The sequence below is a fragment of the Dromiciops gliroides genome, chromosome 3, assembly GCF_019393635.1.
Source record: "Dromiciops gliroides isolate mDroGli1 chromosome 3, mDroGli1.pri, whole genome shotgun sequence".
Taxonomy (NCBI): domain Eukaryota; kingdom Metazoa; phylum Chordata; class Mammalia; order Microbiotheria; family Microbiotheriidae; genus Dromiciops; species Dromiciops gliroides.
The window spans coordinates 618,066,049-618,086,918 of record NC_057863.1 but is presented as its reverse complement, the minus strand read 5'-3'; the positions used below and the strand labels follow the sequence as shown (position 1 = coordinate 618,086,918).

The 20,870-nt window shown below is 45.0% G+C and overlaps 1 protein-coding gene across 10 annotated transcripts in view; it reads left to right on the top strand.

The window, feature by feature from the left end:
* CROCC (ciliary rootlet coiled-coil, rootletin) overlaps positions 1-20,870 on the top strand; it is a 79,971-nt gene that overhangs the window by 13,116 nt on the left and 45,985 nt on the right. For 6 of the 10 annotated variants that reach the window (XM_043996765.1, XM_043996760.1, XM_043996762.1 and 3 more), the window contains exon 4: positions 20,265-20,450. The exons of the other annotated variants lie outside the window; for them this stretch is intronic. In XM_043996765.1, the coding sequence (XP_043852700.1) occupies positions 20,265-20,450 (186 nt within the window). The remainder of the gene's footprint in view (positions 1-20,264; positions 20,451-20,870) is intronic. 10 annotated transcript variants of the gene reach the window in all.

Below are 20,870 nucleotides of genomic sequence, written 5' to 3'. Positions count from 1 at the left end.
AGCCTTGAGGAACACTCAGCGTTGAGACATGGAGAAGGAATGGTCAGAGAGATGTCAAGTCAAATCAAGTCAACAAGCATTTATTAAGTGCTTGTTGTGTGCCAGGCACTACGACAAGTGCTAAGATACAGAGAAAGGCAAAAATACAGTCCCTGCTTTTCAAGGAGCTTGCAATAGTTAGCATACAAACAATATATATATGGGGTGTACAGAGACAACCAAGTAGTGCAGTAGGCAGAACACTCGGCCTAGAATTAAAGCAGGCACACCCATTATCACTGCTACTATTTAACATTCTCCTAGAAATATTAGCTAGAACAGTAATAAAAGAAAAAGAAATGTATGGAATAGGCATAGGCTTATATAGAAGCAAAGCGATCACTTTTTCCAGGTAGTGGGACGATTTACTTAGAAAACCCTAAGGAGTCAACTGAAATAATGAATTCAGCAAAGTTGTAGAATATTTTTAAAAAATCCACATAAATCATTGGCATTTCTGTGTATAACTGATGGAATAACCCAGCAAGAAGAGCTGGAGAAGGAGATGGGATCCAGGAAGAGAGAGTGTGGACATTGGTGTCAGGCGTGGCAGATATATTGGAAATTATGAGGACTTAGAAAGGGCTGTGAACTATGGCAATTAAGAGATCATTGGAGGGGCAGCTAGGTGGCACAGTGGATAGAGCACCAGCCCTGGAGTCAGGAGTACCTGAGTTCAAATCCAGCGTCAGACACTTAACAGTTACTAGCTGTGTGACCCTGGGCAAGTCACTTAAACCCCAGTTGCCTCACAAAAAAAGAGAGAGAGAGAAAGAGAGAGATCATTGGGAAACTTGATTTTCCAGACAACAGATAATGAAACCTAGGATCAGATGACAAGTATAGAATATTTTACACACTGTGAAATGATGTCACTGTTCTTAACGTTTGGGTTTAAATGTTTTTCTGTATCACTAAGGAGTATTTAGTGGAGTTAATGGATATGTCTATGTATTTAAGAACTATGATGTAAAGTCTAAAAACAAAATCAGCTGGGAGGGACCTTAGAGCATAGAATGTTAGACCCTAGAAGAGCCTTAGAACTTCAACTATCAGAGCTGGAAGGAACCTTGGAATAGAGAATATCAGAGCATATTAATTAGAATGTCAGACATAGGGGACCTTAAAACATAGAAAGTCAGAACTGGGAGGACACTTAGAACCCAGAATGTCAGAGCTTGGAGGGCTCTTAGAACACAGGATGTCAGAGCTGAGAGGGCCCTTAGAACACAGGATGTCAGAGCTTGGAGGGCTCTTAGAACACAGGATGTCAGAGCTGAGAGGGCCCTTAGAACACTGAATCTCAGAGTAGGGAGGGCCCTTAGAAGACAGAATGTCAGAGATAGAAGGGCTATTCAAGATTGTCTTAGTTCAGCCCCAACATTTTAGATATGGAAATAGCCACATGGGCAGAGGAAGGACTGGAGAGGCCCAGGTCTCCTGACTCCCTGAAAGTGACTTGCCTCAAAGATATAGCCCCCTAGTTAGTGGCATCACCAGGACCAGGATCTCGGTTTTCTAAGTCTCCATCCATTGTGCACATGCCTGTCCTTCATGCCTATGGCCCCAGGCCCATATAGCTTTGCACTGACTTGCTCTTCTCTCCCAGACCTGCCTGGACAAGCTGAGGAGTCTGGGGTTGGCTTCTGGGCTTGTTGGGACTTGCCATGAGATGGATAAGGGTGGGTGGGCTCCCCACCAATGAATGGATGGATGCTTGGGTTATTGTGGAGCTGTATTTTTTCAGGATCAGCCTGCTAGAAGAGGGGGACAAAAGGGGAAAGCAGGATTGGAGGACCCCAAGCCGGCCTTTGATTCTAGCCTGGGAATTTGGGATGGGGGGAGGGAGCGGGTACCTATTGGCAACTGTTCTCTCATCTAAGTGCCAGCCTTAGAAATGTCTGGGCAGCTCTCTGCCAATTGAGGCAGATGGCGTGATAGGCAGGGCACATTTGGAACTAAGGGACCAGGGTTCAGAACCCAGCTCTGAAATGTACTCGGATCACAGTCATAGCATTTAAAGCTCCTTTAATGCCAGAGAGGAAAACTGAGGAACAGGCAGGGGATGGGGCCTTGTATGCAGCAGAGTTGATATCAAAGCCTTGGCCATTTGACACCAAACCCAGAATTCTTCTCCTCCTCCAAGGGGTCTTCCCCTTTCTTTATGTCATGCACCTCATTAGTAGTGGCCAATAAAGTCCCTTCTCAGAAGAATGCTTTCAAATGTGTGAAATACTTGGAATTAAAAAAGAAATCAGTCATGTTGAAATTAAAATGGAATAGTGTTTCTCCTTGAAGTTCTTGCACCCTCTGTAATCTATCCTTGGGCTCCTTGGCATCTTGTCTCTAGGTTAAAATCCCTTGAACTATGTTATGACCGTGGGTACATCACAGTCCTTCTGAGCCCCAGTTTTCTCAGCTATGAAATAGGAATAATAACACCAATGCTTCCCCCAACCCTGAAGTTGAGAAGACAGATCTTTGTAATCCCTGAAGTTCTATATGAATGTGAGCTGCTCTTCTCACATTTAGACGCTAAATCCCATGGAGATGATGTTCAACAAATGAACAAAATCCTAGCAGATCATTTGAACGTAAGGGGGGTGAGAGCACTTGCTGAATGCCGGCCTTCCTTGGTTGACACTGACCCTCTCTACTCCACCCCACCCCACCACCAGCAACTCCATTGAGGACTGAGGTATAACTGCCCCTGAGCCTGAGGTCACAGCAGGGGGAAGAATTCAGATGTTGATGAAGAAGATCTCAGGCTAGTAGGACCCTAGAGACCCTTTAATTTTTACAGATTAGTAAACTGAGGCCTATTGAGATGAATCGATTTTGTCTAAAACCAGGCACTTTAAGTTGCCAAATTCATTGCTCTCCCCACTAAATCATGCTGCCTTTATGAACTACTAGATATCGATCAGGGACCTGTGGAGGGTTGTATTTTAGATTTTCTTTGATTCAGGAGGGTTTGGGTGTGGCCCTTGTTGGGGTAGATGAGATTGGGACCTCCAAGGTTCTTACTAGCAGACATACCATAGGTGAATAATTTTTTTGTTGGGCAGGAAACTCCTGGGCCTCTTGGTCCCATCTTCACGGTCAGTCCAGTCGCTTGTCATAGTGGGTGGAGAGTTGGATTCAGTAACCCCTGTAGTACCTGCCTTACCAGAATACTCTTGTTGAAATGAGATCATAGATTTTCCAATGAGATTTGACTTCACAGCAATATACGTTATTGTTGTTTATTTGTTTCAGTCATGTCTGACTCTTTGTGAGCCCATTTGGGGTTTCCTTGACAAAGATACTGGAGTGGTTTGCCATTTCCTTTTCCAGCTTATTTTACAGATGAGGAAACTGAGGTACTTGGGATCAAGTGACTTTCCCAGGGTCACAGCTAGTTAAATGTCTGAGGGTGAGTTTGAACTCAGGTCTTCCTGTTTCCAGGTTGGCACTCTATGTACTATACCATAGACCTGCCGAGAGCAATATAGAAATGTCAGTTATTATTGATATATTATTTTTCTTTGGAGGCCAGGAACTAGGGTAGGACCTAGTGTGTCTACACGAACCTTCTTCCTCCTCAGTAGACTTGGTGACTCTAAGTTCCTCTCCCAGCTTTAAATTCATTATCTTACTTTGTTTGATCAATCAGTCCACCAACAGGAATTTTTTATTGTTATTAACAACAACAATAATATTTTTATTTAAAGTTTTGACTTCCAAATTCTATCCCTCCTTCCCTGAGGCAGTAAGCAATCAGATATGGGTTATACATGTGCAATTATATAAAACATTTCCATATAAGAAGACTCAAATAAAAGACAAAAATGAAAGTGAACAATAGCATGCTTCAGTCTGTGTTCCATTAATATCAGTTCGTTCTTTGGAGGTGGATAGTCTGCTTCATCATTAGTCCTTTGGGATTGTTTTGGATTATTGTATTGCTGAGAACAGTTAAATCATTCACAGCTCTTCATCAAACAATATTGCTGTCTCTGTGCACAATGTTCTCCTGGTTCTGCTCACTTCACTATGCACAAGTTCATACAAGTCTTTTCTAGGCCTTTCTGAAATCATCCTGCTTGTCATTTCTTATAACACAATAATAGTCCATTACCATCATATACCACAGCTTGTTTAGCCATTCCCCAGTTGATGGTCATTCCTTTGATTTCTAATTCTTAGCTACCACAAAAAGAGGTGTTATAAATATTTTTGTACAAATAGATCTTTTTCTCTTTGTGGGGATGTCTTTGGAATATAAACCTAGCAGTGGTATTGCTGGACCAAAGGGTATGCACAGTTCTATAGCCCTTTGGGCATAATTCCAAATTGCCCTTCAGAATGATTGAATCAGTTCACAACTCCTCCAGCAGTGGATTAACATCCTATCTTTCCCACATCCAACATTTTCCTTTTTTGTTTTATTTGCCACTGATAGGTATGAGGCGATGCCTCAGACAAATAGGAACATATTAAGGGCCTACTGTGTGCACAGGGGTAGGGTCTGGAGATTTAAAGATAAAAATAAAACAGTCCAGTAGCCTCAAGGACCTGACTTTCTATCACCCAGAGGCAGCTAAGTAGCAGCTCTGGGCTTGGAATCAGGAAGACCTGGCTTCAAATGCAGCTTCAGACATAGCTGTGTGGCCTTGAGGGACTTACTTAATCTCTACCTGCCTTAGTTTCCTAAATTGTAAAATGAAAATAATAATAGCACCTACAGTTATTGTGAAGATCAAAGGAGAACAATCTTTTTTTAAAGTACAGTATCTGACATGTACTGGGTACTTAATAAATACTTGTTTCCTTTCTTCCTCTCAATGGAAACATCATGTGTATACATATGAGTAGGTATGAAATATATACAAAGTTTGTGTATGAATGTGTATATGAACGAATGAGTGAGTGAATGAATGTATGAATGAATGAGTGAATGAATGAATGAATGAACGAATGATACTAGTAGCTGGGAGGAGATTAGGAAGGGCCTCAGGTACGGAATAGCTTTGAGGGAATCCTAAGGGGTGGAGGTGAGGTTGGAAGGAATCCCAGGGCCCTGAAATGGGAGATGAAGTATTTGGAGTAAGGAATAGCAAGTTAAGGCTGGTTTGATTTGGGCAGAACTGACAAGTGAAGGGGAGTGATGCATACTAAGGCAGGAAAGGTATGTCAGGGCCGGATGGTAAGGGCTCAACATGCTGAACATGTTTGTATTTACATACATAGTTTGTATTGTCACCTGATGGTTATAGGAAGCCGCTAGAGCAGCTTAGGTAAGGGGAGTATAGGGAGGCCTTTGTCTTAGGAATATCCCTTTGCCAGCCACGGAGAGGATGGATGGGAGAAATGAGAGACTACACTGCATTGGAGAGAGGAAGGAGAGAAAGAAACCTTCCATTGTCCTGAGTGGGGGAAATTTGGTTATGCTTCCCCAGGGATCACCTGGGATGTATAGCACCTATATAGTCAGAGGTATAGACCCCCATCTTCCCCCCCCCCCCCCGCCCCGGCACACAGACACGCACACAGCACAGTGACAAATACATAGGCAGACATAGAACGTCTCATTGTCATGGACAGAGACCAGCCAGATGTGCAATGAAAGACTCAGGGACACACACACACACACATACACACACACACGTACAGGCTCACACATTTTGAGATATTCTCCAGACTCTAGGGTCAGAAAGGTCACCCCTGCAGGAGCTGGGAGCTCCCCTAGTCCATGCCTGACTGCTGCCCTGTCTCTGGGGGGTGGGGGGTGGGTTGGCCAGCTCTGATTTGAGTTCATTCCTTCCCCTCCCCCTATCTCACTGAACATAGCACTCCCTCCCTCCCTTCCCCTCCTTTCCCCTCCCCACACATACACACACACACACACACACACACTTTTTCCTCTTCCTTTTGAGGCCCACTTGAAGCAGGCCCTGCTGGGGCTCCCTAGTGTCCATGGCAACAGGGGGCTGGATGAATTGAATGGCAGTTGCCAAGGTAGCAGTTGCTATGGGATACAGTAAACTTCATTTATCCCTGGCTTGGTGAGAGCCCCCCTGCCCTCTTGAATTAAATGAAAGATTCAGAAATGGGTTTTGTGAGAGAAGGATTCAGGGGGAGGGAGTGTGATTGGAAAAGTAGGAAGGGGAATGAATTCCTTAGTCCCCAGCTGGGTAGTAAGCCCCCCACCCCACTCCACACATAATATCTCTCTAGCTAATCTCTCTCTGTCTCTCCCTCCCTCCCTCCCCCCACCTCTCTCCTTCTCTCTCCTTCTTTCTCTTTCTCTCTGCCTCAGTCTCTGTCTTTGTGTCTCTTCTGTCTTCCTCCCTCCCCTTTCCTTTCTCTCCTTATCCCCCTCCCTTTCCCTCTCCCTCCCTCCCTCTGTCTCTCTCTCCCTCTCCTTCCCTCCCCCCTCCCTTTCCCTCTTTTTCTCTCTCTGTCTGTCTCTCTTCTATCTCCCTTCCTCCCTCTCCATCTCTTTCTCTTCTCTCCCTCTCCCTCTCCCTCCCTCCTTCTCTCTCTCAGTTGTGCTCTCTCTCACAGGGATACATAAAGGCAGCCACTTTCTAAACATCCTCACAGCCACACATAAATAATTCCTCAGTCTGTGCACCCATGTAGGACACTCCACACACTGTCAGAGATACACAACAATGGACACCCTCCCCACAAACACAGGCAAATGTTCCTCCTCGGCAGTTGCAAGTCAAACACAGTCCTACACCACACTCTACATGCAGACCCACGGGCATCCCCTCCCCCTACTTCTGTACCTGTCCAGGGATGTCTGCTAGAGCACAGCCGGCTTCCATAGCCAATTGTTAAATTTTCAATGTGAGCATTTACACCTTGGAAACTGGCAATGGCCACAAAAATTAGGCCTTGTTCTATTGGGTTTTTTAATTGTCTAGACTTAAGTAAGCGATGGGAAATGTCAGTAAGGCAAATTAGGCTTAAAAGTAGGTCTTGTGTACATTTTTTCCCTGGAGGGCCTGTTGTTAAACATGTATCAGGATACTCTGGTTAGGCATTCACAGATATACATAATCTGTGAGTGTTGTGGGGGTGGGTGTCTGTGCAGTGAGTACAATGTCCAGTTCCACACTCCAGAGCCTTGGTCTGGTCCCTCAGAAAAGTTCCAGAGCTGTAGGGGGAGAAGCAAATGATAGCCCATTGTGATGGAATGAGCTGGATTAGAAGTCAGGACATCTGGGTTTAGATCCCATCTCTGACAGTTACAAGCCATATGACCTTGGGCAAATCATTTCCTTTCTCTGGATCTATAAAATGGAGGATGAGGAGATCTGGTCTGAATGGTTTTAAAGACCTTCCCAGCTCTGACATTCTGTGTTCTAAGGGCTCTCCCAGCTCTGACATTCTCTGTTCTAAGGACCCTCCCAGCTATGACGTTCTGGGTTCTAAGGGCCCTCCCAGCTCTGACATTCTCTGTTCTAAAGTAGATAAATGAGTGATATGACAACATTTATTAAGTGCTTATAATATGCCAGGCTCTGCACTAAGCACTAGGCATACCAGAAAGGTAAAAAGAGGCCCTGCCCTCACATAGCTCCCAGTCTAATGGGGAAGACAACATGCAGACACCTATGTACATCTGAAACATATACAGGGTAAATTGGAAGCCGTCTCAGAGGAAAGACTGACGCTGAGGGGGAAAGGGACAAAATGATATGTTATCTGACCCTTGAAAAAAAGCAGAGCAGCCAGGAGGTAGAGTGAAGAGAAAGAATATTCCAAGTTTGGGAGGCAGCCAATGAAAATGCCCAGTCAGGGAACAGCAACGCGGTCAGTGTCATATTGTAGAGCATACTGTATTCCAGGGGTGTCTGGGGTGTTCAGCAGGACTAGCGCCTGTGGTGTGAAGGCTTGCCAAGCCCATTTCAGGACCGCTCATCTACCTCTGGTGTCCATCTCCACGCAGCTCTCACCCGTGGCTCTAAGAAGCTGTAGCATGAGCTGTGGCCACGCCCTGATAAAGCCATCTTGGCACTTGGGCTAAATCAGGCCTCAGACCCATCAGTGAGTTAGGGGGGATGTCCACCCCGGTGTGTGAAGACTCCCTTGGTGAAATGGGCAGATGAGAACAATTTGCTCCATGAAGGCAGCCGAAGGGGGTGCTGTGGAACAAACACCTAGAGCTTGGTCACACATCGAAGATGCCCAGGTCTGCACCCTGGGCCATCTCAGGTGTCCTGACTTTTGTCCTGCCACTGCGTGTCTATTGCTCAGGCAGTGAGAGTGAGGTCAACAATTTTGCATAGCCCTGCCTCACTTAAGTCCAGTTCACCCTTGAGTCAAGACATTACCTGTGATGTCATTGGTTCTCTTCCAAAACCAAAGACAAACAACATTGTAGAATATTGGGGAGGGGGGGGCGGGAATAAAGGGTAAGAAACCTGGAAAGGTAGGAAGGGACAGGGTTATAAAGAGCTTTAAAAGTCACCTGGGAGTGGATAGAGCACCGGCCCTGGAGTCAGGAGGACCTGAGTTCAAATCCGGCCTCAGACACTTAATACTTACTAGCTGTGTGACCCCGGGCAAGTCACTTAACTCCAATTGCCTCACTGAAAAAAAACCAAAAACCAAAAAACCAAAAGTCACCTGGGAAATTTGACATCTTACCCTGAAGGTGATAAGGGAAGGTGATAAACTGGAGTTTATGGAGGGGAGGGGAGTTGACATGGTCAGACCTTTGTTTCGGGAAGCCCACTTTGGCAGCTGGATGGACTTCGGACTAGAAGGAGGAGAGGGATTTAAGCAAGGAAACCAATCAGAAGGCTATTATAGTCATCCTCCAGGAATGAGGCAATACAGGCATGCGAGTGTCTCACTCACACAGAGGGAGTGGAGGCACCAGTTATGACACCTCGAAGTCTTTAGCCACAAAAGAAGATGTAGGTTGATACCTAGTAGGGGTGAATGGGTCAAGTGAGGGTTCTTTTGAGGATGGAGGAGACAAGGGCATGTTTGTAGGTTTTAGGGAAGCAACCAGTAGACAGGGAGAGATGGTAGGGTTGATAGAGAGTCCAGTCTGTTGGAAAAGATGGGATGGAATGGGACTATTCGGGCATGTAAAGAAGTTAGCCTTGGCAAGGAGAAGAGCCACCTCTCTGTGCGAGATCGGGGTGAAGGAGGAGGTAGTGGGGAGATATATCTTAATGACGTCAGATGAAGAGGAGGGGAGAAGAGGGAGCTCTAAGAAAATAGCATCAATTATTTTGGTGAAACTTGAGGTGAGATTCTAAGGTAAAAGGGTAGGGAGAGGGAGAGCCATGGAAGGTCTCAGGAAGGATGAAAAAATCTGGAAGAGGAACTGTGGTGAGTGGGGTAAGTGATAGGGAGATTGCTTTGCCGTGGTGAAAGCCCAATTGGGATTATATGACATAAATTTGTAGTGGACCCAGTCAGTATGGTTTTGTGATTTGTCTCCAGCTTTGTTCAGTAGAACGTGGATAAGAGAACGAGCAGTGGGTGTTGGGAATAATGCAAGGTTGGGGCTTAGGGTCAGCAAGAAGATAAGGGGGCAAGGGATCCAAGTGTAGAGAAGAGTGTAAAATTGAACTGGTTCACCCCAGGTGAAGATGGGGGAGGGAGGATAGTACAGCCAGTGCTGTACTCTCAGTGATGGCCTGGGAGAGAAATGAGGGGTCCAAGGATTCAAGGTCACAGTGAGGAAGAAGAATAGGGGTGTAAAGAAAGATGGAATGACTAAAGTTTATGATCAGATAAGGGATTTTCAGAGTTCATTAGCACAGAAGTGACCTATATCTTTTATACTTAGTTATTAATAAATGCTGGTTGAACTGAATGGCCAGAACTAGCTCTCCATCCTCAGTGTTGCTGTATACCTTTCTTCCCATTGTTAGTTTCCTCTAAGTGAACTGGAGTTGCTCACTGAATTTGGTGCTGGTTCTTGGCCTCCATTGACTATTGGTCGTTAAGGTACTGATAATTCCTGTTTATGGTGCTTGGAGGTTTACAGAATGCTTTCTTCCCAGTAACCCCAAGCCATAGAGAATGCAAATATCAGGTCCCTCATTTTGTAGATTGGGAAACTGAGGCTCAGAGTGGCTAAATTACTTTCTCAGGTTCCTATATCTTTTTTTTTTTTTGTCGGGCAATGGGGGTTGAGTGACTTGCCCAGGGTCACACAGCTGGTAAGTGTCAAGTGTCTGAGGCCGGATTTGAACTCAGGTACTCCTGAATCCAGGGCCGGTGCTTTATCCACTGCGCCACCTAGCTGCCCCCTCTAGGTTCCTATATCTAATATAGAATTTTGTAAAATTAAACTTTGTTTTCAGCTCCACGTTGTCTCATTCCCCTCTCCCACTTATTGAGAAGGTGAGAAAAACAACCCATAGCAAATATGTAGTCATGGAAAAGAAATCCCCATATTAGCAGAGAGAGAGAGAGAGAGAAAGAGAGAGAGAGAGAGAGATTGAAATTGAGAGAGATTGAGAGATTCAGTCTGCACTCAGTCCATCAGTTCTAATTCTGGAAGTGGATAGCATGCTTCCTCATGAGTTCTTTGGAATTGTGGTTGGTCACTGTGTTATCTTTACAATATTGTTGCTATCCTCTACTGCTTTATGAGTAAGTTTGTCCCATTCAAAATCATAGTTATGATAGCTGTCTATTTCTCTCCATCCTTTTCTCTTGTATTTATCCTTCCTTTTTTCCCCTGCCCCCTCTTTGTTTCTGACTAATGCCTTCTTTAGTTTAACCTCCCTCTTATTTCCCCATTTCCCTTAACTCCATTCCTTCCTATTTCTCTGTTGAGTAAGGTATATTTCTGTATGTGTATTCTCTTCTTTACCAGTTCAGATAAAAGTGAGGTTCAAGTGCTGTCTGCTTCTTTCTACTGTCCCCTCTTATTATATAAACTCTTCTCCATGCACAACATTTATGTGACATAATTTCCCTCATTTTTCTTCTCTCTTTTCCCCTCCCCTGATGCATTCTTCTTCCTCACTTATTCTGTTTTTCTTTTGAGATCATCCAAACACAACAGAATCACATCCAGATCCTCTGTTTAATTAGACTCTCTTTATGACTCCTGGTGATGATAAAGTTCTGAAGGGCTACTATATCATGTATTCAGTTAAGTTAGTAAACAGTTAAACTTTATTTAGCCCTCTATGAGTTCTCACCCATGTTAATTTTTTTTGCTTCTCTCAACCCCTGTGTTTGTATGTCACATTTTCTACTCAACTGTGGTTTTTTTTAATCAGGAATGTTTAGAAGTATTCATTTCATTAAAGGTTCATTTTCCCCCTTGTCAGATTATATTCAGTTTTGTTGGTATGCTATTCTTGGTTGTAAACGTTGATCCTTTGCCTTCTAGAATATGCTATTCCAAGCTCTCTACTCCTTTATGGTAGTGGGTGCTAAATTTTATGTGATCCTAAATGTGGCTCCATGGTACTTGAATTCTTTCTTTCTAGCTGCTTGCAGTACTTTTTCCTTGACCTGGGAGCTCTGGATTTTGACTACAATATTCCTGGGAGTTTTCATTTTGGGATCTCTTTCTGGAAGTGACTGGTGGATTCTTCCAATTTCTACTTGTCCTCTAATTCTAAGATATTTGGAAGGTTTTCATTTTTGATTTCTTAAAATATGCCTAGGCTTTTATTTTGTTTATGGCTTTCACATAGTTCAGTGATTCTTAAATTATCTCTCCTCAATCTGTTTTCCAGGTCAGTTGTTTTTCCAGTGAGAGAAATTTTCACATTTTCTTGTATTTTTTCAGTCTTTTGACTTAAAAAAAATATTTCTTGATGTCTCGTGGAGTCATTATCTTCCATATGGCCAATTCTGATTTTTAAGGATTTAATTTCTTCAGTATTTTTGAACCTCTTTTACCATTTGGCCAATTTTGATTTTTAGAGTTATCTTCTATAGTGAGGTTTTGTATCTCTTTTATCAAGATGTTAATTCTCTTTTCATATCTTTCTTCCCTAGTTCTTTCCTCTTTTCTCATTTTTTTATCTACTGCTCTCATTTGGATTTTGTTTGTTTGTTTGTTTTTGGTTTTTGTTGTTGTTGTTGTTGTTTTGCAGAGCAATGAGGGTTAAGTGACTTGCTCAGAGTCACACAGCTAGCAAGTGTCAAGTGTCTGAGGCCAGATTTGAACTCAGGTACTCCTGAATCCAGGGCCGGTGCTTTCTCCACTGCACCACCTAGCTGCACCCCCTCATTTGGTTTTTAAAATAATTTTTTAGCTCCTTCAATAACTTCTAGGAATTCTTATTGAACATGTGTCCAATCTGAATTTTTCTTTGAGGCTTTGCCTGTAGATGTTCAAATCATTCTCTTTTTCTGTTTGGTTTTTCTTGAGAGGCCCTGTCACCATAATAGCTCTTCATGGTTGGATTCTTTTGCTTGTTTTCTCATTCTTCCAGCCTACTTCTTTTTTTTTTTTTTCTTCCAGCCTACTTCTTGACTTTGGATTTTATGTTAGTGCTGAGCTCTACACATTTTTTTGGCCTGTGCTTCTATCTTCTTACATCCTTCTGCTATCTTTCAGACTCTGGGCCTGTAAACTTTCAACCCTCCCAAAGTGGTGTGATTCAGGGGAAGGTCTTTTCACTCCCCTCCTGATCTGAGCTCTGAAAGTTCTTGTCTCAGGTTTGGGTCTGTCTCTTTGTTTCTGAGTGGGAGTTTCAGCTGACTACTGCCGGTGTGAGCCTAGGCTGCTTTAGCCCTGTTAAGAAGTCCTGTGAAGTCAGAAAGACTGAACTGCTTGCTCCCCTTTAGTCTGGAACGTTGTGCTCTTCTACAGGCATGAGAGACATCCTCACAGCTACCACTGGCTTTCCAGAGCTTGTTCCATGCTCAGTGCCAATGCTCATGACAACTTTTCTTCACCTTGGGTTCATGACACAGAACTGGGTAGTGGGCAACAGACCTGCCATATGGCACCCAAAGTTCCTACACTTAATACTTGCTCATGGAATCTCTTTCTGCCCTGGTGCCCAGTCTTAACCCTCTCCTAGTCCTTGGGTGCCAAAATGCTTCCTGCTGGTCACTCCTGGCCTGATTCTGCTCCCAGTGTCTGGAGATCTCTCCATCCTTCTCCCTTAGCTGCCCCACTCTGGAAAAATGATTCACTGTGACTTTTTGGCTTTGCTGATCAGAATTCAGTCTCATGCATTCTCTAGATCTCTGTCGAGGAGGTGAGGGGAGTGTGAGATAGACTCTAATGCTTCCTCACACTCACCATCTTAGTTCTGCCTTTATCCAGTGTCTGCTGCAGGATTTGAACCTAGACCTTTTGATTCTGGATCTCTTTTTCCTTACGTTATGATGCTTCGTATAATGACTCACATTTTTCCAGACCTTGAAAGCTTGTAAAATTATCATCTTGGGGGCGGCTAGGTGGTGCAGTGGATAAAGCACCGGCCCTGGATTCAGGAGGACCTGAGTTCAAATGCGGCCTCAGACACTTGACACTTACTAGCTGTGTGACCCTGGGCAAGTCACTTAACCCCCATTGCCCCGCAAAAAAAAAAAATTATCATCTTGCAGGGGCAGCTAGGTGGCACAGTGGATAGAGCACCGGCCCTGGAGTCAGGAGTACCTGAGTTCAAATCCGGCCTCAGACACTTAACACTTACTAGCTGTGTGACCCTGGGCAAGTCACTTAACCCCAACTGCCTCACTTAAAAAAAAAAAATTATCATCTTGCAGTGCAGCTCTGGGGAAGCTATTCCAAGTACCATCACTCCTGTTTGATAGATGAGGAAGCAATTTAAAAGCTAGGCGGATAGAATGCTAGACTTGAAGTCAGCAAGACCTGAGTTCAAATCCTGATTCAAATACTTACTGGCCATGTATCCCTGGGAAAGTTACTTGACCTTCATTTGCCTCAGTTTCTTCATCTGTAAAATAGGAATCCTAAAGCGCCTACCTCCCAGGATTGTTGTGAAGATCAAATGAAATGATATTTATAAAGTGCTTTGCAAACCTTAAAGTGTCATGTAAATATTTTCTTATTAACTGTTGTTCTTAGTAGTGGAATGACTTTTCCTTTCCTAGCTAGTAAAAGGCAGAGGTGGAAATTTAGCCCACATCTTCAGGCTAGAAGCCTGGCATTCTGGGTACCATTAAGAATTTATTAAGCACTTACTGTGTACCAGGTACCTATTAAGGTCTGAAAGTGAAGATTCAAAAACAAAAGTCAGCCTCATCCTTGGGCAAACTTACATCCTAATGGGGGCAGATAAGATAGAAGGTTTGGAAAGTTAAAAGGATGGTGAGGCAGCTTGATGGTAAAGCAGATAGACAGCTAGTCCTTGAGTTCAAATTCTACCTCAGACACTTAGTTGCTGCATGACCTGGGGCAAGTCACATGATGTCTGCCTCAGTTTCCCCAACTTTAAAATAGTGCTAACCAAAGCACTTACTGCCCAGGGTTATCAAAATTAACTACTTTTGATAGTACCTACTGCCCAGAGTATCAAATATGAAAATATTGGTAAAATGCTTAGATGATTACATACAAGGTAGCTTGGGGAGGGTGGGCACTGGTAATTGGGACAGTCAAAGCTTTATGTAGAAGATGATGCCTAAGATGCATCTTTTTTTTTTTTTTAGTGAGGCAATTGGGGTTAAGTGACTTGCCCAGGGTCACACAGCTAGTAAGTGTTAAGTGTCTGAGGCCGGATTTGAACTCAGGTCCTCCTGACTCCAGGGCTGGTGCTCTATCCACTGCACTACCTAGCTGCCCCGCCTAAGATGCATCTTTTTTTTTTTTTTAGTGAGGCAATTGGGGTTAAGTGACTTGCCCAGGGTCACACAGCTAGTAAGTGTTAAGTGTCTGAGGCTGGATTTGAACTCAGGTACTCCTGAATCCAAGGCCAGTGCTCTATCCACTGCGCCACCTAGCTGCCCCTAAGATGCATCTTAAAGGAAGGGCATTCCGTGAGAAAGAGGGGAGGAGGGAGTGCATTCCAAACAGGGGTGCTAGTTTCTCTGGACCATAGAGTGTAAGAAGAGGAGGAATATATAATGAGACTGGAAAGGTAAGTAGGGGCACAATTGTGAAGGACTTTAAAAGCCAAACAGAGTTTACCTTTATTCCTAGAGGCAATAGTGAGCTACTGTCATTGGGGGTGGGGGAGGGGAAAACATAATCAGGCCTACACTCAGGAAGCTTTGTGAAAGATGGATTGGCATGGAGAGAGACTTGAGACACAGAGACCAATCAGGAGGTCAAATGATTGCCTACATGGAGTGAGGAGAGTGAGAGGTTAAGAAGAATACCAAAGGGGCGGCTAGGTGGTGCAGTGGATAGCGCACCAGCCTTGGAGTCAGAAGTACCTGAGTTCAAATCCGACCTCAGACACTTAACACTTACTAGCTGTGTGACCCTGGGCAAGTCACTTAACCCCAATTGCCTCACTAAAAAAAAAAAAAAGAAGAAGAAGAAGAAGAATACCAAAGACTGAAAGAATGGTGGTGTCTTCAATGGAAATGGATAGCTTTGGAAGAGGGGAGGGTTTGGACAGAAAGAAAACAAACTCTATTTTGTATGGGTTGAGTTTGAACTGTTCTTGGGAAATCCAATTTGAAATGCCCAATAGGCAGTTGGTGATGAGGGACTGGAGTTTATTAGAGCTAGATATATGGAAGTGTGAGTGATTTTCATAAAGCTGACAAATCTACAAGTGTTAATGAGGTGAGAGAGAGAAGGAGAAGGAGGAGAAAAAGAAGAGAGAAAGGGAAAGAGAAGGGGATGAGAGAAGAAAGGGGAAAGAGAAGAAGGGGAAGAGGAAGAGGAGAAGAGAGGCCTAAGAGGGAGAGAAGAGGAAAGAGCTGGGGTAGAGCTTTGGGGACTACCCATGTTTAGAAGGTGTTGACTTTCAAAGGAGACAGAGGGTCAGGTTTCTTTTTCGGGGTAGAAGAAGAACCAAGAAAGTTTGGTGTCGTGAAAACCCAGAATGGAAAGAGAATAGGAGGCAGAGGAGGTGTCAATAGTGTCAAATGCAGCAGAGAAGTCATGAAGTATAAGGAGTAAAAAGACCATCAGATATGGCAACTGAGAGCTGTTTGGAGACTGTTTTTTTTGTTTGTTTTAGATTCTATTTTATTTTCAAGTTTGATTTCTTTCCCTCAACTTCTTCATCAAGGAAGCAAGAAAAACAAAGCCCATTCCAAACATGGCTAGTTGAACAAATGAAATTCCCGAATTGGCCTTGTTGTCATCCCACCCTCTGAGTCCATCTGGGTCTGTCAGGAGGTCGGGCGGCATGTTTCCTTAAGTCCTCTGGAGTTGTGGTTGGTCATTGTGTTGACCAGAGTTCCTTCTTTGGGCTTTCAGAGTTGCTTGTCTTTACAATACTGTTGTCATATCAGTTGTTCTCTTGGTTCTGCTCACTTCCCTTTGCTTTTTTTTTTTTTTTTCGTTTTTTTTCCGGGGCAGTTGGGGTTAAATGACTTGCCCAGGGTCACACAGCTAGTAAGTGTTAAGTGTCTGAGGCCAGATTTGAACCCAGGTCCTCCTGAATCCAGGGCCAGTGCTCTATCCACTGCGCCACCTAGCTGCCCCGCTCACTTCCCTTTGCGTCAGTTCATACAAGTCTTCCCAGGTTTTTCCAAAACCATCCCCATCATCATTTCTTATAACACAATAGTCTTCTATCACATCCTTGGTAACTTTGGAGAGAGCAGTTTTAGCTGAGCAATGAGCTTAGATAGAATCCAGATTACAAAGCATTGAGGAGTGAGAGGAAAGGAAGTGGAGGCAAAAAGTGGAGACAACTGTTTCAATGAATCTGGCCGAGAAAGGGAGAAAAGTTATAGGATGAAAGATTGAGGGAATGGTGGGGTCTAAGTTGATAGATGGCACAGTGGCTAGGGCTCTGGATTTGCATTCAGGAAGACCTGAGTTCAAATTCAGCCTCAGACACTTTCTCACTGTGTGACCTGGGGCTAGTCACTCGAATTCTGCCTGCCTTAGTTTCCTCAAATGTAAAGTGAGAATAATAATAGCACCAACCTCCCAGGGTTATTGTGAGGATCGAGTAAGATAAATATTTGTAAAGTGCTTGGCAAACCTTAAAATTGCTACATAAATGCTAGCTGTTAGTAGTCATGAAGTTTGGGGGGGTTGTTTTTAGAATGGGGTGACTAGCGTATGTTTATAGGCAGTAGGGAAGTGTCCAGTAGACAGGGAGAGGTTGAAGATGAGAGAGAAAGGGGTGATGATTGATAGGCCAGCCTGCTGGAGGAACAGCAAAGGGTGGGACCAAAGGTGCATGTAGAGGGGTTGGCCTTGGCAAGGAGAAGGGCCACTTTGTTATCAGAGCCTGGGGCAAAGCTGGAGAGATGAGGTCAGGAAGAAGAGAACGGGAGAAGATGGCAGAAAGAAATAACACAACTATACTCTATGTGGGAGAGACCACACGATCCAGATATGTTTGCTACAACTTAGGTGGGACAAACAACAACACCAGACAGAGGACTCTAGGAAATTTGGAGGAGAGAGACAGGACACTAACTGCCGGGGACATCCTGGTATCTGACAGAAGAGAAGGGAGGAAGAGACTGCACCCTGGCTTGTGTAGAAGATGGAGTGGCAGGTGGGAGGCAGAGAGGATGATGGGCAGACTGTAAAACACCCGCAAGATGTTACTGTGGAGTCAGGCTGACTGGAGCCCAATGGGGAAGGGAGGGCCTTGAAGGTTAGGCCGAAGAGTTGGTGTTTTATCTCAGAGGAAATGGGGAGTCGTGAACACTCTTTTTTTTTTTTTTTTTTTAGTGAGGCAATTGGGGTTAAGTGACTTGCCCAGGGTCACACAGCTAGTAAGTGTCACGTGTCTGAGGTCAGATTTGAACTCAGGTCCTCCTGAATCCAGGGCCGGTGCTTTATCCACTGTGCCACCTAGCCGCCCCCATGAACACTCTTGATCGGGACAGTGACATGATCTGACCCACATCATAGGGAAATTAATTTGATGGTTGTGCACAAGATGGGAATGGAAGGGGAATTTATAGACATGTGAAATTTATTATGTACTTTTTTTTTTTAAAGCAAGCAGTAAAGGGGCAGCTAGGTGGTGCAGTGGATAAAGCACTGGCCCTGGCTTCAGGAGGATCTGAGTCCAAATCCGGCCTCAGACACTTGACACTTACTAGCTGTGTGACCCTGGGCAAGTCACTTAACCCCCATTGCCCCACAAAAACCAAAAACCAAACCAAACCAAAATAAAGATTCATTAAAAAAAAAAAATTATGGTTTTATATATGGGATTTTATATATATGTATGTATGTATATTTGTATGTGTATATGTGTATATATAGTATTACGTATATGCCCTGATGTGCTTAATTGGGAGTTAAGTTCAGAATTTTTATAAAGCCACTTCAAAATCACTTTACAAATATTGGAAGCAAATAGACTAATTAGGAGGCTCCTACCGTGATCCGGGTAAGAGGTCGTGTAGGTCCACCCTACAGTGGAGGCTGTAGAGAAGGGGCAGATGCCTTTGTGAAGGTAGAATCAATAAGGCTTGGCAATGATAACATGGTGAATTGGACGTTAGGTTTGGAGTCAGGAAGGTTTTTTCTTGTTTAGTCATTTTTTTTTTTTTTTTGCTGGGCAATGAGGGTTAAGTGACTTGCCCAGGGTCACACAGCTAGTAAGTGTCAAGTGTCTGAGGCCGGATTTGAACTCAGGTACTCCTGAATCCAGGGCCCGTGCTTTATCCACTGCGCCACCTAGCTGCCCCTTTGTTTAGTCATTTTTCATTCATGTCTGACTCTTTGTGACCCCTTTTGGGGTTTTTTTGGCAAGGATACTAAAGTGGTTTGCCATTTCCTTCTCCAGCTCATTTTACAGATGAGGATACTGAGGCAAACAAGGTAAAGTGACTTGCCCAGAGTCACACAGCTAGGGAGTGTCTGAGGCTAGATTTGAACTCAGGAAGATGAGTCTTCCTGATTCCTGGCCCAGTACTCTATCCACTGCACTACCTAGCTGCCTCCGAGTCAGGAAGACCTGAATTCAAATTTGACCTCAGACACTTACTAGATGTGTGACCCTGGGCAAGTCACCTAACCTCTATTTGCCTCAATTTTCTCATCTATAAAATGGGGATAAAAAGAGCACCCATCCCCCAGGGTTGTTGTGAGCATCAGATAGATAATGTTTGTAAAGTGCTTCACAAACCTGAAAGCCCCCTGTAAATGCTAACCATTGTTAACATGTGCGTAGCCATCTCTTTGTGAATGTGTGTATGGGGGTGGGGTGGGAGTGTTTACAAGGAATGGTGGGTAACCTTGTCCTGGCCTGCCAGCCTGTGAGCTGCACTTGTTAGGGTCCTGTCTGGTTAGACCATCTTCCATCATTTCCCTTGTCCAGGTGAGCACTCTGACCCTGGTCCAGTCACGTGGCAATAATTGCCATTTGGGCTAGGGGCAGAGGAGCTGAAGTCTTCGGGTGCAGATGTAGGGGAAGGTGAGCAGTGTAGGCTCCAATGGGTTGAGCCCAGAGTGGGGCAGGGAGCGGGGTCTGGTCTGCATTTGGCTGAGGCCAGTGGGGATCTGGTTACCATATGACAGCCTGGAATGGCGTCTAGTCCCCGTGTGACTGAGCTTAGAGAGGGTCAGGTCCCCCTATGGCTAAGGCCACAGAGGATTTAGTCCCCAAAGGGCTGAGGCCAGAGGAGGTCTGGTCCCCATCTGATTGAGCCTGGAGGGGGTCTGGTGACCATATGGGGGAGTCTGCTCATCATGTGATTTAGCCCTAGTGGGTGTCTGGTCCCCATGTGGCTGAGCTGGGGGGGTGCTGTTGATTGTCATGTGACTGGGCCTAGAAGAGGTCTGATCCCCCTGTGATTGGTCCCAGAGGAGGTCTGGCCCCCACAACTGATCCCAGAGGGTATCTAATCCCCAAGGATGAGCCTGGAAAGGGTTTTGCCCCTGGGCCTGTGTCAGGAGGGTGTGCAGTCCCTTTAAACTGACCCCAGAGGGCGACCGGTCCCCGGCTGAGCTTGGAGGGGGTCCAGGCCCCATTACAGGACCTAGAAGGGGTCTGATCCCCATGGCTGGACTCAGAGAGTGCCTGGTAGCCATGAGTGAACCCAGAGGGCATCCGGTCCTTGTAAATGAATCCACAAGGTGTTCCATGCCCCTGAGAGAGTGCTGCAGGGCTCCAGTCCCCAGGACCGAGCTCAGAGGGTCTTCTGTCCTCCCCTAGCTGGAGCAGAGCCTTCGGCTGGAGTCCGGGGAGCGGGAGCCCTTGGGGCACGGGGTGCTGGGCAAGCAGACCTTGGAGCTGCGACGTCAGCTAGAGGAAGAACAGGCCAACTACAAGCGCAAGCTCCAATCCTACCAGGACGGGCAGCAGCGCCAGGCCCAGCTGGTGCAGAAACTACAGGCCAAGGTGAGGGAGCGCCTGGGAGTGCCCCCCACCCCTCGGGGCTGCCCTGGCCACAACCAGTCCTTTTCTGAGGCGGGTCTGAGCCACCAGACCACCCGCATCCGCTCGGCCAGGGGCGCTCCACTTGGGGTCCGTGAGCTTGTCTTGTTATGGTTGTGGTCACTGCATTTCCATACAACTGGTACTTTTGTAATCTAATATATATTTTACTTTATGCATTTAAAGAACACGATTCTGAGAAGGGGGTCCCAGAAACTTCCCTGGTCCTACAAAGGGATCCACGACAGAAAAAAATTTATGATTTAATTGGATTTAATCCGATATCTTCATTTGACACATGAGGAAACTGAGGCCCAGCCAACCAAAATGATTGGATAAAAGTCACACGGTAGCAAAGCCAGGATTCAAACCCAGGGCTGTTTC